Source organism: Pantherophis guttatus, chromosome 17 (assembly GCF_059756535.1).
Source record: "Pantherophis guttatus breed Tessera chromosome 17, ASM5975653v1, whole genome shotgun sequence".
Taxonomy (NCBI): domain Eukaryota; kingdom Metazoa; phylum Chordata; class Lepidosauria; order Squamata; family Colubridae; genus Pantherophis; species Pantherophis guttatus.
In genome coordinates this window covers 8,164,265-8,185,476 of record NC_142079.1, presented here as the reverse complement: position 1 = coordinate 8,185,476, position 21,212 = coordinate 8,164,265, and the positions used below count along the sequence as shown (strand labels likewise).

Below are 21,212 nucleotides of genomic sequence, written 5' to 3'. Positions count from 1 at the left end.
AAAGACAAACGTACATTGGCCAGGTTAGATGCCAAGGAAGTTGATTTGATTGCGAGGTGAAAAGAAAAGAAAGAGAGAGAGAGAAAGAAGAAAGAAAAAGAAAAAAGAAGCAAAGAGAAAGAAGGAAGGATTCAGCTTAGCACACAGAAGTGCAATCGTATTATTTAGTTACCATATTTTTCGGAGTATAAGACGCACCTTTTTCCCCCCTAAAAGGAGATGAAAATTTAGGTGCTTCTTATACACCGAATGTAGCCCCGCCCACCCACTGGCCCCCCCACCCTTTGGCCTCTGCCTCGCAGCAGTTACCTCCTTGCAAGCAAACAGCAAAACAGCTCCTTTCAGTTTCAGCACAGCCTAATTAGCACAAGTTGATTGGATCGGCTTCCCGATTCTCAGCTGATTTGCTCTCAGCTGTTTAGGGCAGGGCTCTGCTGCTTGCTGCAAAGAGTTAAATTGCTGGAGCAGATTTTTTTCCCCCTTGTGCTAATCAAGCTATGCTGAAAACGAAAATGAAAGTAAAGCAGGCTGTTTGCTGCGAAATTGCACAGAGGGAGAGTTCTTTTTCTTCTTTTCTTCACCCAAAAAAGTAGGTGCGTCTTAATACTTCGGTGCGTCTTATACTCTGAAAAATACGGTAATCCATTCATCAAAAAGTCACTATTTCAAAAATACTGCACAGAGTGTCAGTCCTCAATTTACCATTCATTTAGCAACCAAAATTAAAACGGAACTGAAAAAAATTGAATTGCACCTGGCTGGTCCTTGCACTTACGACGGCAACCCCACTGTCACGTGGTCCAAATTTGCTCATTTGGCACGGGACGCAAACCTTTAAGCCATTATATGGCTTCAAAATCTAATCTAACAAAGCTAATTTGTTCCTACGGACAGTACAAATAGCCGGGACAGACAGCACCCCAACTGTCAGTTAACACCCCAACTGTCAGTTAAGCAAAGAATCACCAAGCAGCTGGAAAAAAAAATTGGTTTGGGGCGAGTCCCATCTGCTCACATCTCTTAACAGAAATGAAAACGGGATTCGAGATGTTTGCAATTTAAAGAGAGAAATTGATTCCCCCACCCCAATATCGAAGTAAAAAGAGTTACAGGGCTGCATAGGGAACAACAACAACTAAAAAAAAAAAAAAGGAAAAAAAGAAAAGACAAATGTTCTTTTTCAATGTCATGCAAGGCAGGATTTTACATACACTTCAGTTTGACAGGTAAAATTTGGCTTTTTTTTTTTGTTTATTTTGAATCGGAGTGAGCGTGAATGAAACAAAGTCAGTTCCAACTTTCTGCAAATGAAGACACAAAAGTTGTGGAGATTTCGGTAATAGACAAGTGCTGGTCACCAAGCCTACACACACAATTAAGGAAATGCAAGTGTCCATTAAAGGTATTTTTTTTTTAAACTTTAATCGCCTACCAAAGAATGTGTCTAAGAACACGTAAAACAGAGATGTTTCATACCCCAACTGATAAGGAAAAAAATAAAAGAAAAAAGAAAACTTTCTTTTTTTTCCCCTTTCTTTCTACTTTTCAAACAGAGGTACCTGGCTGTCAATCTTGTACAGTTTAAAATCAAAAAGCTGGAGTGGAGGAGATGGAAAGGTGTACGCAAAATAATAATGATAATAATAATAATTAAAACTGGAAATGCTATTTCTACGGCTTCTCCAACCATACATTCAGTTCCCTAAAAATGGCAAAAAGACCGAACAAGGATTCCAGATTCCTGGAAAAAAAAAAAAAATTAAAAAACCCACCGGAAATGCTGAGAGATCTAAATGAAAGCGAAGACATGCAAGAGAGAAACGGTTACGCACTTTGTTCTTCACTGCAGGTTTCGGAGAAATGGGGTTGAAAATGCTCACTTAAAAGCCAGGCATTTTAAAACTGAGCAGCCAGAGGGAAAGAGTCACTATGTCACGTAACCCAAGTTGCATTTTTGCCCACCTTAAAACGCGACACAACATTAAACGGGGTGGTTCGGATCTCCACGGGGAAAGAACCCCTTAACTTGGAGCGGGGACAGCTGGGGTTGAATTAAAACTTCGCCGAATCAATGTTTAATCCTTAGAATGCCATATTTCATGTACGGGTATTTTTTTTTTTTAAACGGGGAAAGGCAACTGCTCAATTTTGCGATGGGCACGGGTTATTGCTTAATGGAAATCGCTTACGTTTTGGATGACGATCGATCAAACCAATCTATTATTAGGAGAAAATTAAGCTTTTGTCGTTTTGCACAGGGAAAAAGAGGTAAATGGCGAGGATTTTTTTTGTGTGGCTAGGTTTCTGTTCTTCGGAACTTAAGTTTTCAAGAAGGATTTCCCCAGTTAAGTCTCTCAGCTAGGAAGGATAACAAAATAAGGAGCTAGCTTTGCTTGGTTGGTAGATTAGTTCTGCTTTTGGTACCTCTTGGTCCCATATTTGAAATTCTCACAAATTGGACTTGAGTCCGTCTTTATTCTAGGTAGCCTGCATAGATACTAAAGAATAAAAGTGAAGAGTAATTTTTTTAAAAAAAAAAAGGAGGAGGGGGGGAGAGAAAGAAAATTACACTCCGCTATTCCTTTCCTATAGAATATTTCGCGCCAAAATTTCCTCCCCTTAAAACAGAAACGCAAGCCACGTGGTAAAATTCATTCATGCACGCAATGCTTGGAGTTCCCCGTTTTAATAAACATTATCGTAACCACATCAGCCAGATTTACAACAGTTCTGGGGTTGATTCTGGTGGGTGTTTTTTTTGGTGTGACAAACTTAAGTTGAGAAAAAAAAAAAAAAGAAATACACCTTGGACCCACGTCCACGAAACAGTGCAAAGTTTAAGACAGGGAAAAACAAACAGCTAATTTTTTTCCCCCCCAAAAAATGTCTTTCTATTTTCTTAGAAATTAAGTTACGTGTGGTTTTGTTTTCTTCTGTCTTGGGGGATGGGGTGGGGTGGGGGGACAGGAGGAAGAAGGGAAGAGGGAAGGATAAGGGGCAACCAAGAAATGATGGAGGAAAACAAAAAGAGAACTGTAAAGGAAAATAAGAAATAACAGCCGCGACCTGAATTTTAAGGGCGAGTTATAAGCCTAAGACTTTCTGATAAATTGTGAGGAGAAAAACAAAAGAAAAAAGAAAAAGAAACAGCATTCTTTAAAAGTACATTAAAGCAGTGATTTTAAACAAAGAAAGCAGAACTAGAACATCTTAAATTTTTAATCCTTTCTTTACAGATTACCTAGACCACTTTTGATTAAGAAACGGTAGAAAGTTAGTTTTAACAGCCACAAGTTAAAACACCAAGAGGTGATAACTTGTCAATTTCCATAGAGAGTCCTGCTTTGGGGATTGTGTCTGAAATGCACTTCTTCAGCTCTTCTATCACACATTGCTGACATCAAACTCGGTCAGGTGTTTTTTTGTTTTTGTTGTTGTTTTTGTTGTGTTTTGTTTTTGTTGTTGTCGTCTTTTTTTTTTTTTGTTTAGTCCACTGGTCGTTTTTCACCATATTTCTTTGTAAACTCTTCAGCATTCTTACAGAATTTTTTACGGTCCTTAGAGTATTCTTCGGCTAAGTCGGCTCGAAGGGGGTGCTCTGGTTGAGGATCGTTCACCAGGGCTATGAGGGACTGGATTACTGTCGAGAGAAAGGAAAAAAGGAAAAAGAAAAAAAAAAAAAAGAGGGGAGGGAGGAAAGAAAGAAAGAAAGAAAGAGGGGGGAAAGAAAGAAAGAAGGAAGGAAGGGAGAAAAAGAGAGATCAGCGTGGCCGGGAAAGAGAGCTGCAGAATCATCGATTCGCAGATCCTGAGATTTTATTGCTTGGTAATAGATTGGTTATCAAATTTAATTTGCCACCCATCTCGCTGCTCAGGCGATTGTGAGCAGATGGCACTGGGAATGACACTTTTAAGTCCTCCACCAATGACCTGGGAGGCGCTCACATTGCAGCACTGGTCAAAAGGGCCCAGCAGAGATTATACTACCCGAGACTTCTCAGGAAACTGAATGGAAAACTGCTGGGGACCTTCTACCGTTGCACCATAGAGAGAATTTTAACTTACCGCACCTGTGTCTGGTTTGCCAATTGCACAGTGGCAGGTAGGACAGCGCTCCAGAGGGTCAACGTCATTGCCCAGAGGATCATGCGTTGCCCTCTCCCCTCTTTGGAAGAGCTTTTATAGCTCCCGCTGCCTTCAGAAAGCTCAAAACATTCTTAAAGATCCATCTCATCCTGGGTACCCATTTTTTTTTTTGAACTATTACCATCTGGCAGCCGGTACAGGGCAATAAAAACAAGGACAAATAGGCTGAAAAACAGCTTCTATCCCAGGGCAATAACCATATTGAATTCTACGGTATAGTGCGATATCGGGTTTTCAATTTCAATTATATAGAATGTAAAGGATGTATGTTTTGTGTTTTTATTTTTATAGTTAGAACGTACACTGAAGACGGCATTTAATTTCGTTGTACCATGTGCAATGACAATAAACTGTAAATGTTTTCCAAATTCTATTTTTTTAATGGGAGAGAACTAGGAGTTTCCGATGCACGTATTGAACCGAAAAGGTGTCATGTATAACATCGTGTTTAAATCTGAATTGAACGCAAACGGAAATGAAAATCTTCACCCTATTATTGATGCTTTTTTAGGCTCCTCAACTTTGTCCTTAACGGTTGAGTGCGGCCTTTGGCCACGGTTGGCTTAAATAAACCACCATTGACTGGAACGTGCTAAAGCAAAATGGAAGAAATATTACATTTGGAGCCATTACATACATACGACCATCTTCACTGGTATATTTAATTAACCGGATCAGCCACTGTAATGGCGATATATTCAGATTTATGAATGAACTGCTTTGTGTGTGTGCAAAATAATATGTGTGTAAAGCTTTGCCTCGCAGAAACGAAGAGAGAAACTCAGTTCTGAATCCACACTTAAGGGCACGTGTAAATAAAAAAATGCTGGATGAGGAATATCTAGCTCATCTTGGACTATTAGAATAAACCATTTAGGAATTGGCTGAAAGCGTATTAAAACACCTTCCAGCCACCTAGCTGGGGTTTTATTCAAGAGATATGATGAACAAGGTCGACTGTACACGCCTTGAATATTGGACAAATGGTTTTCAGATGTAGCTGCCTGAAAATCTCTCCTCTTTTTATCTTTTGTGATAAATTCAGGTTTTAAACTAAGCTAGGGAGGGAAGCAGGGTGGATAAAAATCAATGATTTTTTTTAAAAAAATAAAAAAAAATCGGATTTTTTTAATTTAAATCGGATTTTTTTGATTTTTATCGAATTTATTTTAATAAAAAACTTTTGGGGTAAAAATCTATCGTAAGATGGTTTTCTATTTAAGATACATAAATAATTTAGTTGATTCAGCCTGAAATGGAGCTTAGTTATGTAGCACGAGGCTGTATATTCTGCAACACTGGGACTATTGGTGAGTCAACAGCGGGTCAAAGGAGTAGCAGAGATGACAGTTGCTCTTTAAAAATTAATGATTTAAATCGAGTTGATTTAAATCAAGCCTTTTTACTAGTGATTTAAATTGTGATTTAAATCAACTCGATTTAAATCAAATCCACCCTGGAGGGAAGAGTGAGAAAAATCAGAAGTCATTCGCCCTCCAAAGTGATCCCATCAACAATTTAAATTAGCCCAGCAGGCTTGTGCTCGGAGATCCAGCACGGAGCAAAACCCCTTCCCAAAATTAAGATCTAGTATAGAAATCGACAGGCCCAAAATGGCTGGAGATCGCTTACCTTGATCAGTTTTAGTAGCTGGTTTCCAGTTTTCAGCACTAATTACTGGCAGGCAAACCTGCCCCTTTTCATCGATGTTAGGGTGATAGATTTTCGTTTTAAATGTAATCTTGGGAGGTTTGAATGGATACTCTGCAGGAAAGTTGATTTCGATTCTGAACGCCCCCTTGTCGTATGGAGGGTTGTCCTAAAAGAAGCAACACAGGCGGTCTGAAAAGCAGCCCAAGACAACCAGAGGATGAATTCAGAGGAAAGGCCGAATGGAAAGCGGGAAGATGGGGGTCAGATATACAGGCAGTCCTCGACTTACAACCGTTTGTTTATAGCGACTGTTCTAAGTTAACGATGGCACTGAAAAAAAGTGGCTTGTGACCGTTTATCACACTTACGACCATTGCAGCATCCCCATGGCCATGTGAACAAACTCGGCAACTGGCATGTACTTACGACAGTTGTAATATCCCGGGGGTTATGTGATCCCCTTTTGTAGAGTGGTGCGGTGGCTGTGAGTTCGATCCTAGGTAGAGGCAGATATTTCTCTCTCTCTGGGCACAATGAGAATTCTATCTGCTGAATATAACTCCGCACTGGCGACCGGAAGGGCATCTGGGCAGTAAACACTCAGCTCCATTCAGTTGCACAGATTCCACCCCGCAACGGATTATGGGGTTGTTAAAAGAAGATGTGATTCCCTTCTGTGACCTTCTGAGTCGATGGGAAAGCCAGACTCACTTAACAGCCGTCTTGCTAACTTAACACCGGCAGTGATTCACTTAACAACTGTGGCAAGAAAGGTTGTAAGATGGGGCAAAAACTCACTTAATATAGATGTTTCGCTTAGCCACATACGTTTTGGGCCCAATTGCGGCTGTAAAATCAAGGATTTACCTGTACAAGATCCATCACTTAAAAATAACTTTTTAAAGGATTCTTTTAAAAGGACTCTTGCGGTGCCTTGGAAGAAAAGGTGCTTCAAAGTTGAGAACGAAAGGAACAGAAAATCTTTTGTGGGTTTGTTTTACTATCAGTGATTTGTTTTTAGATCTAAATCTATTCTTTTCAAAATATTTTCTTAACTCTCCCTTCCCAGCTTTTTTATTTTTTTTTCTTCATTTTTGGCAATACGACTCACTTTATTTTGTTTTTTTTAAATTTGATTCTCAATCTTTATCAGCAGGGATTCCATTAGTTTTATGCAACCTCCTGAAAAAAATGGGAAGGTGGGTTTCTTAACTGAATATTCACTCTGGTTTTTTTTTTATATATACTGTTTCTCTTGTTTTTATTGTTGTCCATATTGTTTCGTTCTTGAGGTTGTCAGTGGCCCGGTTAGTTTATTTAACTACTTTAAGTAAAATAAAAGTTTGCCTGTGTTAACATATCCCACCAAGGAGTGTTCACACACGGACAGATTCAATACAAATGACAGAATTGTTTACAGAAGACAGAGCGATTAGGAATTTACCGATAAAAGCCTGCAGGAAGGATTATCTTGTAAAACTAGCATCTGGATAAAACAGTTTATTATTCTTAAAGCAGTGATTTGTTAAAAAATAAAAATAATAAAAGCCGCCCATTATTCTGCAACAGAATTGCAAGATACAACTTGACAATTTTTGTTTTTTTTTAAAAAAAAACCTCTATTCAAAGATATACCGTATTTTTCAGACTATGATGCACTTTTGCCATTTTTTTTAGCTTCTGCACGCCCTGTTTTCTGGCCTTTTCCAGGCCTTTTTTTTTTGCCCATTTTCGAGGCTTTTTTTGGCCTTTTCCAGGCCCTTTCTTCGGCCTGTATTTGAGGCTTTTTTCGGCCTGTGTTTGAGGCTTTTTTCAGCCTGTTTTCAAGGCTTTTTTCGGCCTGTGTTTGAGGCTTTTTTCGGCCTGTTTTCAAGGCTTTTTTCAGCCTGTTTTCAAGGCTTTTTTCGGCTTCAAAAGCCTCAAACACAGGCCGAAAAAAGTCCCGAAAACAAGCCAAAAAAGCCTCAAAACAGTCCCCAAAAGCCTCGAAAATGGCCCCCCCAAAGCCCTGAAAACGGGCCAAAAAAGCCTCAAAAACAGGCCAAGAAAAGCCTCGAAAATGGGCCAAAATAAGATGTGGAAAAGGCAAAAAAAAGCCTTGAAAACAGGCTGAAAAAAGCCTAAAAATGGGCCAAAAAAGCCCCCCAAAAGCCTTGAAACCGAATCGAAAAAAGCCTCCAAAACTGGCCAAAAAGAAGCCTCAAAAATGGGCTGAAAAAATCCCCGGGAAAAGGCCCGAAAAACGGGAGGCCAAAAACATTTTTTTGTTGTTTTCCTCTTCTAAATTTAGGTGCGTCTTATAGTCCGAAAAATACAGTATTTAGTGTGTGAATGGAAAATACACACTCCTTCATTCTGCGAGAGTAACCCATTCAAGATTTGTTTGGGGTGGGGGTGGGAGGAGCCTGGGGTAAGATCGTCTTATATTAAAACCGGGTCTTATATTAATTTTTGCTCCAAAAGACGCATTAGGTCTTGTTTTTGTGGAAATACAGTACTGGATGTGTCCATCTGGCTGATGATCTTAACCGGGGCTTATTTTTGGGATAGGGCTTATATTATGAGCATCCTGAAAAATCATGCTAGGGCTTATTTTCCGGCTGGGTCTTATTTTCAGGAAAACACGGTAAGTCATTTTTTTCCCCCAGCGCCGTTGTAACTTTGAAGAGTCACTAAACAAACTGCTGTTAAGTCCAGGACTATCTTTCTTTAGGAGTTAAGAGGGACCAGGTTTGGTGCATTAAAAACGTTCCTTAGATGACACCAAGACGGACAGGGCGAGCATGTCCCAACCTCACGTGTCCTCAGGTGCCTTTGAGTTCCAACATTTCGGCTGCTGACGGGGTAGTCTCTTGGCTCAACACAAGGAAGGGGAGCACCACAGGTTTGTATGCTGCAAGGTGTGACGTACATTGTGAGTTTAGCATTCTTTGTTCTAGGTGTCTCCCGGTAACGTATCATGTTATCCCTCCGGCCTCACAGCCTTGATTTATCCTTTGACAAAACCATTCTTGCCTTTATCAGAAGGAAATCAAAGCCTTTATCAAATGAAAAAGCCAACTCTTAGGGAGTGAAATGAGCCAGAGTTGTGGGTTCTATTTTTTTCTGTTAGATAACAACTTGAAACCTTACTCCCTTCTTTGAATTTTTCTTCTTCTTTTGTTTTAAACAAAAGAAGAAATGGAATTTGGAATTTGATCTGCAAGGAGGCAAGGAAAGAAGAAACCCCATGATAACCGGGGTTGTTGCTTCTCCGAAGAGACACGAAGCTTGAAAATCATTAAGAATGGGTTTTAAATTTTACGCGGGGCAGATCTTTAGACCTGGAATTTAGCTGTCCAGCCATGCAACTGGTCCTCATGTTCAAGGAGACTTTACCATTTGGAAAAGTGGCTCTCGGGGCCATAAAGGAAATGGCTTTTGAAACCAAGAATGACAAGTTGGTGGTAAGTCCTCAACGTACGATCACAATTGAGCCCAACATTTCTGTTGCTAAACAAAACGGCTGTTAAGTGAGTTGTTCCCCGTTTTACGATTTTTTTTTCCCCCAGGGTTGTTAAGCGATTCACTGCAATGGTTAAATGAATCGTGCAGTCGGTAAGTGAATTCAGCTTCTCCCATTGGCTTTTGCTTGTTGGGAGGCCGGCTGGGAAGGTTACGAATGATCACGTGACCCTAGGATCGTGCAACAGTCGTAAGTACATGCCAGTTGCCCAGTGCCCAAATTTTGATCACGTGACCATGGAGACGCTGTAACAATCGTCAGTCATTTTTCAGTGCCGTTGTTAACTTTAAATGGTCACTAAATGAATGGCTGTAAGCCAAGGACTGCCTTAAGAGAGCATTTCCTGTCCTGCCCAATACCTGTGGGGATGTGAGGGACAGGGATAGATTCTGTGATAGGGAATGAAATCTAAATTTCTTGAAATAAATTCTATGTTTCCCGTACCTGCATATTACGTTCAATGCTGGGATTCTCGGGAGGGTGCTAGAAATAAATCCACATCACCGTCTCCTTAGTTGCTATTTTAGCTGGCTATTCTAAGGGCCATTTTGAAGTTTTTAAGAGTTGCGGTGTGCTTTTCCTCGCTTTCGTTTTTCCTTCATTATTTACCATTTCCCCGAAAATAAGACATCCCCTGATAATAAGCCCAACTGGGCTTTTGAGCGCATGCGTTTAAATAACCCCTCCCTGAAAATATTTAAATGCATGCACAGCCAGTCCCCGCCATTTCCTCGGGTTAGGGAGACGGAGCTGGAAATCAGATAAGATGGCAAAAGGAGCCTCGTCTTGCTCCATGCGCCCCAAAATAATAAGACCTCCCCGAAAATAAGGCCAAGCGCTTATTTTGGGGTTCAAAAAAATATAAGACAGGGTCTTATTTTTGGAGAAACACAGTATTTTTTTCTTTCTTTGCTGTTGTGTCTTGTTAGCTGCACAATGATAGGAGCTTCTCTTTTTAAATTTTAACCACTGCACAATGATTTAGAGGTTTAAAGGCTTCATAAATTATAAGTACTTTTCTTTTAATCCAAAGATGGATGGCAGCTAATTTAATTATTCGGGTGGCATTCCTCGGAAATGTGCACAGAAATATTTTTTTTCTTCTTCACTCCGGGAAATCCACAGATTCACTCAACCTGTATCTGCATGGACCAACTCAGGGTATTTAAGGAAAATTAAAGAATTCACCAGAGCTCTGGTGCATTTTAACAATTACAAGAGGTTTGTTTCACACTCACGGGAACAATAAGCCCTTGCCAAGTCAATAAGTTAGCTTCGTCCACCTGGATATTACGGAAATTCTTCATTCCACATTTGCGGATTTCTTCAAGCTCCTACAAGCAGAGCAGAGAAAAAGAAGAAGAAGAAAAAAAAAAGCATATTAACCACATCAGCCAAAATAATTGGTTGTAATATTCAGGAAAACACTGCGTGTTGTTTTTACTTTCGTTATCGCCTCAAAGTCAAACTATCTAACAGTCGTCTTCCCCCCCACTTTCTCTTCCTCTTGTCTTGCTACAGATTTACTACAAGGAGGTACGGAGGAGGATAGCTAAAAACTGGGAACAATCTGGAAAAGGCACCATTCCTCTGTTTGACTTTTCACAGGAGAATTCAGACTTAATACCAGCCAGCATTCTCGGCACTATGTTATAGAGGTAGTCCTCGACTTACGACCCCAATGGAGCCCCAAATTTCTCTTGCTGAGTGGGGCAGTTTTTACGACTTTCTTGCCCCAGTTGTTAAATGAATCGGGCTCCTCCCCCCACTGACTTTGTCAGGAGGTCGCAAAAGGGGATTGATTGCATGACCCCCGGGGACGCTGCAACCCTCATAAATACGAATCAGTTGCCAAGAGTCTGAGTTTTGATCCTGTGACCATGGGGATGCTGAAATGGTCGTTAAGTGTGAAAAACGGTCATAGGTTGCATTTTTCAGCGCCTCTGTAACTTCGGTCACTAAATGAGCTGTTGTAAGTCGAGGACTGCCTGTGGAGAGTCACCCTCAGGAAGGCAATGGTAAAAATTCAGTATTTGTGTCCCTGGTAACTGACTTGCCTTGAGTGAGGTTGGAAATTCAAAATAAATAGATGACATAATATAATTTCTTTTTCTCTCTATTAAGCAATGTGCGTGAAGAGAGGTCATAATTTCTGAGTAGGCCTCAGCACGCTTGCATCCATTAAGTTTCCCCCCTTAAAATAGCTCTTAAAATTTTTAAAAAACCACTTCTTATAATAACCCTTTTATTTTAAAAAAAAAAATCTTCCATTTTTAAACCCGCGGTTACTACATTCGCAGGCAACGACAGATTTTAATCGAGGCATTCTGCTCGGCAGATCCTTCTACAGGGAGTCCTTGACTTGCCACAGCTCACTCAGCGATGGTTCAAAGTTGCAACGGCACTGAAAAATGTAACCTATGACCTTTTTTTCACACTTAATGACCGTTTGCAGCATCTCCATGGTCGCGTGATCAAAATTTGGATGTTTGGCAAACTGACTCGTATTTATGACGGTTGCAGCGTCCCCGGGACACTGCAACCGTCATAAATATGAGTCAGTTTGCCAAACGTCCGAATTTTGATCACTTGATCGTGGAGATGCTGCAACGGTCGTTAAGTGTGAAAAACCGTCATTTTTTTTCAGTGTCGTCGTAGTTTCAAATGGTCACTAAAAATGAACTGTTGTAAGTCGAGGACTACCTGTGTACCATGTAACTCTCCCATGCCAGATTGCCACAAAGAAGAGGGAGTCAAGCTATTCTCCAAAGCACCTGAGGGCAGGACAAGAAGCCATGGATGGAAACTAACCAAGGAGAGAAGCAACCTAGAACTAAGGAGGAATTTCCTGACAGTGAGGACAATTAACCAGTGGAACGACTTGCCACCAGAAGTCGTAAATGCTCCAACACTGGAAGTTTTAAAGAGATGGGATAACCATTTGTCTGAAATGGTATAGGCCAGTGATGGCTAACCCTTTTGCCATCCCAAAAGTGGGGGGAGCCAAAAGTGGGGGGAGTCACATGCACGTGTGCCCACATCCATAATTCTATGCACCCTATGCATGCGCATGCAACCCCCTGCGCTCCTCCCCCTTTTGGCATGCGGTGGGCCTGGTAGGCCTGTTTTTCACCCTCCCCAGGCTCCAGAGACTTTCTAGCAGCCCGGGGAGGACAAAAATGCCCTCCCCCCCTCCCGAGGCCCTCCGGAGGCCAGAAATGACCCGTTTCCCAACTTCCGGTGGGCCCGGAAGGCCCGAAGATTAGCTGGCTGGTGGAGCTGAGCTAGGGCAACGCGAGCGTGCCCACAGATATGGCTCCGCGTGCCACCGGTGGCACGCGTGCCATAGGTTTGCCATCAGGGATTATAGGCTTTCTTGCCTGAGCAGGGGTTTGGACTAGAAGACCTCTAAAGGTCCCTTCCGACTCTGCTATTCTGTTAATTCAGATTATATCGTACGTTTTCCATCGCACAGCCCACTGCAGCCAGAAAGGAGCATCAAGTAGAAAGACAGTACCGTTCCCTACAACTGCAGCCAAACGTAAGCAAGTAATGGAAAGAGCCTTGGTGGCGCAGCGGACTAAAGTGCTGTTAAGTAGCACTTAGCTGCCAGCTGCCTGCAATTACTGCGAGTTCGAATCTCACCAGGCTCAAGGTTGACTCAGCCTTCCATCCTTCTGAGGTAGGTAAAATGAGGACCCGGATTGTGGGGGCAATAAGATGACTTTGTATAAAAAAGAACACCGCTTGGGGGGGGGGGGGCAAAAGCCCTACTAAGCAGGTATATACAAAAAGTATGAAGGCTATTGCTTAACACATTGTAAGCCGCCCTGAGTCTCCGGAGAAGGGCGGCATATAAATCGAACCAATCAATCAATCAATCAATCAATCAATCAATCAATCAATCAATTGTAGCTGTCACTGCAAAATTTTAAACAGAAAAAAAAAAGAGAGAAGAAATTAACCAAAATAGGATTATGCCCTTATCTGGGGTGGGTGGGTGGGGGGAAACCTCTCTTTCGAGACTTGGCAAACAAGCATGTGACTATCCTCACATCCTACGAAAAACGAGAGGAAGAGACCCATGACTTGAGGAAGGAGGACTGTCTTTCGAAACCGGGAGCACCACCCCTATCCCAATATTGATATAGTTAGCGGAGGCTCACCGTGGTAACAAAAGCTTGAAAAGAAAATGTCAAGAATAACAGACAAACAAAGATAGCGCTGTTGTTGGTTCGGTTGCGAAGATAGCTAATTTACCTACGACGCGCATCCAAAACAGATGGATGTCCGTGATGACGCACGGATCAACAAAACCATTTCAAAATGTTGAGTTTCCACCGATTAGTGGCTGCTGCTACAAACAGTTTGTAATGACGTCTGCCTGCAATTTGGCAGTTCGAATCTCACCAGGCTCAAGGTTGACTCAGCCTTCCATTCTTCCGAGGTGGGTAAAATGAGGACCCAGATTGTTGGGGGCAATAGGCTGACTCTGTAAACCGCTTAGAGAGGGATGGAAAGTGGTATAGCAATAGCACTTAGACTTATATACCGCTTCACAGGTATATAACTCTAAGGGCTATTGCTATTCCTTTCCTTCCTTCCTTCCTTCCTTCCTTCCTTCCTTCCTTCCTTCCTTCCTTCCTTCCTTCCTTCCCTCCCTCCCCCCTCCCTCCCTCCCTCCTTCCTTCCTTCCTTCCTTCCTTCCTTCCTTCCTTCCCTCCCTCCCCCCTCCCTCCCTCCCTCCTTCCTTCCTTCCTTCCTTCCTTCCTTCCTTCCTTCCTTCCTTGCACAGGGATTAGAATGCAGCATTGCAGGCTGATTCTACCCACAGCCAGGAGTTCGAGTCTCATGGGCTCAAGGTTGACTCAGCCTTCCATCCTTCCGAGGTTGGTAAAATGAGGACCCAGATTGTTGGGGGCAAGAGGCTGACTCTTTAAACTGCTTAAGAGAGGGCTGTAAAGCGATATAGCAATAGCACTTAGACTTATATACCGCTTCACAAGTATATAAGTCTAAGGGCTATTGCTCTTCCTTCCTTCCTTCCTTCCTTCCTTCCTTCCTTCCTTCCTTCCTTCCTTCCTTCCATCCATCCATCCATCCATCCATCCATCCATCCATCCATCCATCCATGGTGCACAGTGGTTAGAATAAAGTATTGCAAGCTAACTCTGCCCACTGCTGGGAGTTCGACCCTGACCGGCTCAAGGTTGACTCAGCCTTCCCATCCTTCCGAGGTTGGTAAAATGAGGACCCAGATTGTTGGGGGCAAGAGGCTGACTCTGTAAACCGCTTAGAGAGGGCTGGGAAGCACTGTGAAGCGGTATATAAGTCTAAAGGCTATTGCTAAATGCTATCTGGGCACTCTCTCTCAGTCCCCCTCTCTCAGCCTAACGCGCTTCACAAGGTTGCTGTGGTGGTGGGGAAAATTGGAGGAGGAAGGTGTGTTGGGCCGCCTTGAGTTATTTTGTAAATAAATAAAAATAAATAAAAAACAAATCTTTGTTCACTTCCAGCAAGTAATTAAAGTCACTCGAAAGGGAGTACACAAGGATAAAGGTAGGATGATAAGAGCGTGATATAGCCAATAATTGAACTCCCAATCAGTAATACATTTTAATGTTAACAGAAGCCTAAATGGAAAGGCACGATATCAAATGTAGGAGAATCGCCACTTATGTCATCAGACGCTTTCCAAGATAAGACTGTCCAGCTGACCGTTCTAACCCAGCTCTTCCAAGAGGTCTTCAGGTCAAGAGAAGACCATTTACAATATAAACAAACTTACTTTGCATAAACCCGAGCGTTAATTTATTCTACTGAAAAAGAGCAGAGCAGCCAATAATGTATCAGTTCAACCAATGTACTTGAATCAGTCTATGCTGTTTTTTTTTTTGGAGACTATACCTACTCTCCAAAACACCTGAAGGTAGGATAAGATCAAGAGAGAGAAGAGCAACAGAGAAGAAGATTAGGGGACTGGAGGCTAAAACATATGAAGAACGGTTGCAGGAACTGGGTATGTCTAGTTTAATGAAAAGAAGGACCAGGGGAGACGTGATAGCAGTCTTCCAATATCTCAGGGGCTGCCCCAAAGAAGAGGGAGTCAAGCTGTTCTCCAAAGCACCTGAGGGCAGAACAAGAATCAATGGGTGGAAACTCATCAAGGAGAGAAGCAACCTAGAACTAAGGAGAAACTTCCTGACAGTTAGAACAAATAATCAGTGGAACGACTTGCCTCCAGAAGTTGTAAATGCTCCAACACTGGAAGATTTTTTAAAAAAGAGATTGGATAACCATTTGTCTGAAGTGGTGTAGGGTTTCCTGCCTAAGCAGGGGGTTGGACTACAAGACCTCCAAGGTCCCTCCAACTCTATTCTATTCTATTCTATTCTATTCTATTCTATTCTATTCTATTCTATTCTATTCTATTCTATTCTATTCTATTCTATTCCATTCCATTCCATTCCATTCCATTCCATTCCATTCCATTCTATTTCTATTTCTATTTCTATTTCTATTTCTATTTCTAATTCTAATTCTAAAGATGGGAGCTTATCAAATCCAACCTAGAACTAAGGAGAAATTCCCTGACAGTGACAACAATTAATCAGTGGAACAGCTTGCCTCCAGAAGTTGTGGCTGCTCCATCACTGGAGGCTTTTAAGAAGAGACTGGACAGCCACTTGTCTGAAATGGTATAGGATCTCCTGCTTGAGCCCCCTAGGGGGTTGGACTAGATGACCCCCAAGGACCCTTCCGACTCTTATTCTGCAATTCTGCTTCGAGATTGGGTCAAGAACATCACCATCATGGAACTGACATGATCTGGTGAAACCATGAAGATCTGGTTGGACCAGGAGTCACCCGCAAAATCCATAGAGTAGCTGGATATAATTAGCTACGAATACTAAAGCTTGCTGCTAACAAAAATAGAACTCTTCTCATGAGGGATTGGACCGGCATTTTACAAATCTTGCTTGGGTTTCATGGGTGTGCCTGATGCATTCAGCTTATGCAGGAGTTCAGCCGAGTAAATGTTTGACAATTCAGTTGTTGCAGTCAAATAGTAATAAACCAGCTTGCCGTTTCCTGGTCTTGAAGGCAGAAATTCAAAGCCGAATTAGAGCCACCTCTCAAACGCTCTGAATTCAAGAAGTGGGGAAAACAAAACAAAACAAGACAAGACAGAGATCTTAAAACTCAAGTCACTAACTAACATAGCCTTGCCAGTTCAGCAATCTGGAATTTCCCCAAGGAGTTGGCATCGCCCCTGGTAGTATTAAAGGCGATGTCGTAATTATGTGGCTAGGAAAGTTTTAGGAGCGTGTCACGCTTTGCTGCTGCTAATATCCAGCCCTTCCGTACAGTACACTTCCTGTACAAGTTTACATACAGTTTCATCTGACTCCAGGCCAATGATCTTGCTTCTTTTAGAAACTGAAATGAAAAGAAAATGCCACAGGAAAGTCATCTATCACAAGACTCGTGTGAGCATCTGCGACCTTGGGTGGGGACGAGTCTTCCCGGATTTACTGTTGGTATGAGTGTCATACGGGTCACATGAAATCTCCTGAGTCATTGGGAGCATCCATTGGATTCTTCCCACTAGTGGGGATTGTAATCGGGAATAAAACAGCATCATGTCAGATTCTACCCTTTGGGGACTCTAAAGCCAACAACCATTAAAAGGTAAAGGTTCCCCTCGCACATATGTGCTAGTCGTTCCCGACTCTAGGGGGCAGGTGTTCATCTCCGTTTCAAAGCCGAAGAGCCAGCGCTGTCCGAAGACGTCTCCGTGGTCATGTGGCCGGCATGACTCAACGCCAAAGGCGCACAGAACGCTGTTCCCTTCCCACCAAAGGTGGTCCCTATTTTTCTACTTGCATTTTTAGGTGCTTTCGAACTGCTAGGTTGGCAGAAGCTGAGACAAGTCATGGGAGCTCACCCCGTTACGCGGCACTAGGGATTCGAACCGCTGAACTGCTGACGTTTTGATCGACAAGCTCAGCATCTTAGCCACTGAACATTAGCCAACTTCAAACCCTGGGTGCATCTCCGGCTTGCTAAGGAAACCACTACGATTCTTGCTTCAGTTGCAAGGCTAACTTGCCGTTTCTAGTTCAATTTCTAAGGACTGAAGCCGTTCCCATCTACTATTTATAAAACATTATTATTTTATTATTATCAAATTTATTTGCCACCCATCTCACAGTTAAGAAACTATTCTGAACGGCTAATTATGATTTAATTAATGCTGTAAGCTGCCCAGAGTAGTTTTGTTACAAGTTGGGCATAAAATAAGTTTGATAAGTAGGTAGGTAGGTAGCTATAGATGATAGATAGATAGATAGATAGATAGATAGATAGATAGATAGATAGATAGGTAGATAGGTAGATAGGTAGAGAGGGAGGGAGAGGGGGGAGGGGCAGGCAGGCAGGCAGACAGACAGACAGACAGGGTAGGTAGGTAGATATAGGAGATAGATAGATAGATAGATAGATAGATAGATAGATAGATAGATAGGGTAGGTAGATAAGTAGAGATATAGATAGATAGATAGATAGATAGATAGATAGATAGATAGATAGATAGATAGATAGATATAGATAGACAGACAGACAGACAGACAGACAGACAGACAGACAGACATAGCTAGATCAGTGGTTCCCAATGTGGGGCCCACCCCCACAAGGGGGGGGCAATTTGATTTTTAATGGGGGCAATTGGAACCCCCATTTAAATCAAGTTAATGCCTTTTAGGCTTCCTCCGCATGAGTAGGAGTTCACTTTTTGAATAGTAAGAATTATATGTGACCGGGGGAGGGGGGGGAGATCAGGATTTTAGAGATGCTTAGGTGGGGCATGGCCAAAAAAAGGTTGGGAACTACTGAACTAGATAGATAAGGTAGGTAGGTATAGATAGATAGACAGATAGACAGACAGACAAAGAGACTTCATGAGCTCAGCTATCGAGACTTATTCAATAAACCATAGTTTTTAAAGTGACAACAAAGCTAGGCCAAAACTTAAATTAGTGCCACCGGTATGCCAATCATCTTCAGGTCATAAAATGGGGCAAAGCTCGCTTAACAACTGTCTTGCTTGGCAATGGAAATTTTGGGCTCAATTTTGGTCGTAAATCGAGGACGACCTGTAGTTATATTTTACAAGTTTTCCCATGCCTGATCGTTTTAATCCACCACCAGAAAGTCAAATTCTGGGAATAAAAGGAAGGACGTTAACGCTGATCATTTAAAACCTCTGAGAGGCATCTGAGTTTCCTTTTTTTATTATCCTTCTGCGAGGGGAAAACTTTTATTTATCTAGGGTTTTGAAAAGAAAATAGATTTTGTCTACTCAGTTGCAAAAGAGGATTGTTTGCGGTTTTTTAAAAAAAACAAATAAGGTTACATTTGATGTTGTTAAAATAAGAAAAAATAAAAAAAATAAAAACTGAAGAAAAGCTCAAAATACAGGTAGTCCTCAACTTACAATAGTTCATTTAACACGACGTTCAAAGTTACGACGGCACTGAAAAAAGTGACCTAGGACTGGTTTTCACACATATGACCGTTGCAGCAGCTTCATGATCATGTGATCAAAATCGAGATGCTTGGCAACTGACTCGTATTTATGACGGGTTCACAGGGGTCACAGGATTCCCCTTTTGTAACCTCCTGACAAGCAGAGTCAATGGCGGAAGTCAGATTCACTTAACGACGATTTGAATAATTTAAACTACAGCGATTGACTTAACAAGTGGCGGCAAAAAAAAAAAAAGGACACAAAATGGGGCAAATTCACTTAACAAATGTTTCACTCAGCAATAGAGTTAAGCAAAGTTAACGGGGAAGCCAGATTCGCTTAACAACCGTGTAACAGCTTAACAGCTGCAGTGATTCACTTTGCAACTCTGGCAAGAAAGGTCATAAAGTGGGGCAAAACTCACTTAACAACTGTCTTGCTGAGCAACGGAAATTTGGGGCTCAATTTCGGTCGTTAAGCCGAGGACTATCTGTACAGTCCCTTGGTTTTCTCATCGATTCCTAACATTTAAGCAGGCGTTGAGGATTTCAGGGAGTAGCAGTTAAAATACAAATGAATTTCCTAGCTCCAGTGTTCTTGCTAGGAAAATTATATTTTTCGCGCTATAAGATGCACTGGACCATAAGATGCACATTAGCTTTAGAGGAAGAAAACAAAGAAAAAAAAAATCTGCCTCATCTGGTTAGCGTCCTTGCAGCAAACCTGGTCAGCTTCAGCACGTTATCGCAGCCCCAGCACATGGCTCGTCAGGGCTCCGCTCCGTTGCGCTCACCACCGGTCAACTGAACTGAGCTGCTGCCACCGCCAGGGAACACTGGAGCCTTCACTGCCGATCGGCGGTTGGATCGGCCTCCTGGAATACCGCCAATCAGCTGTTCTAGGCAGCGGGGATTGCTGCTGCCGCCAATCTAGGCAGCGTCAGCGATCGGCGGCAATCCCCACCGCCCGAGCGAGGTATTCACTTACCTTTACTACCAGTTCGCAAATGTGAGCACACGCGCCACCTCCATGCATGCGCAAAGCCTTCCATGCATGTGCAGTGTTAAAAACGGGACGTGACGTCCGGGCGGAGGCTCCTGCAGCCGCTGCTACCAGTTCGTCCGAAGTGGATAGAACCGGCTGAATACCGTCACTGCCGCCACCTAAAACAGCTGATCGGCAGTATTCTGGGAGGCCGATCTAACCGCCAATCAGCTGCTTGGCAGCGAAGGCTATAGCGTTCGCCGGTGGAAGTGGAGACAGGCGGTGATCACCGCCGCCACAACAACCCCCTTCCCCCCGCCGTAATATTCGCTCTATAAGATGCACAGGCATTTCCACCCACTTTGGGGGGGGGAAGAGTGTGTCTTATTGTGCGAAAAATACGGTAAATAAGTGTAATCTTCAGGAAACATTAACTGTGCTGACTAAAGTCTCCTATTCTGAAAATGCTGCTCTTTATTATTTGGAATGCTTTTACGGATTTCGGCCCTCCGTTTCAGTATGGAAAGTTTTAAAAAATATTTGGCCATCGCAGGTGGGAATTTCTGATCACACCGAATATTGGTGGATTGCAGCCTGTTTCATTCCTGGTGACTTAACCATGATAATTTAGGTTTAGGTACGCTGGAGTCTCACATCTGCAAGGTTGAAGAATCTGCAATTCCCGCCTAAAGGAAGTTGGCTTTTTAATAACCAGGTTTAGTAACTTCTACTTTATAATTAATTCTCTTCCCCATATACAAAGTGAGATCAAAATCACCCATAAGAATAATTATTTCGGAGCGCACTTCTTTCAAAATGAGAAATATTTCAAGCTGAGTACATATTTAAACAGGGGACTGGGGATAACCTCTCACTCTGGATTTACTGGATTATTCTGGCTGGTAATTTTCTATCAGCCCAACAGTATTGTCATTGTGAGGCTAAAACGGTGAGTAATAATGCTGTTTGCGAATGCCTCACAGGAAACGTGAGATATAAATGTAATAAAATAAACAAACCTCCATTTAGGGATCTGTATGTAAATGAGCGTGGGTGGGGGGGGAAAAGGATGAACTGCAGAATTACCATTCTCAATGCATCTTCGCTTTGTGAGGCAATCCCAAAACTTTTATAGCACATGTTCCTCTTTGTGACATTAAAAAAAAAAACATGTCACAAGTTCAGGAATAGGAACACAAGCCATGTCTGTATCAAAATTGGTTGCTATAAAATGAGCCAAACGTTCAGAAACTTTCCGAGGTTCTAATCATCCTGTAAACTCTTGCCTGAAATTAATATTAACGTAAGGCAGGCTTGAATTACAGAACTAATGAGCAAATCAACTGTTTAATATCCTGCGCTACTTAAGGGCACAAAGATTAAAGGGAGGGGTTT

At 42.2% G+C, this 21,212-nt stretch overlaps 1 protein-coding gene across 2 annotated transcripts in view; it reads right to left on the bottom strand.

Annotated features, from left to right (window-relative positions):
- Positions 1 to 1,232: 1,232 nt before the first annotated feature.
- Positions 1,233 to 21,212, bottom strand: part of UBE2L3 (ubiquitin conjugating enzyme E2 L3) — a 164,121-nt gene continuing 144,141 nt past the window's right edge. For both annotated transcript variants that reach the window (XM_087880219.1, XM_034435775.3), the window contains 3 exons: positions 10,543 to 10,638; positions 5,779 to 5,965; positions 1,233 to 3,640 (listed from right to left, as the gene is read on the bottom strand). In XM_087880219.1, the coding sequence (XP_087736345.1) occupies positions 3,486 to 3,640; positions 5,779 to 5,965; positions 10,543 to 10,638 (438 nt within the window). In that variant the 3' untranslated portion in view covers positions 1,233 to 3,485. The remainder of the gene's footprint in view (positions 3,641 to 5,778; positions 5,966 to 10,542; positions 10,639 to 21,212) is intronic.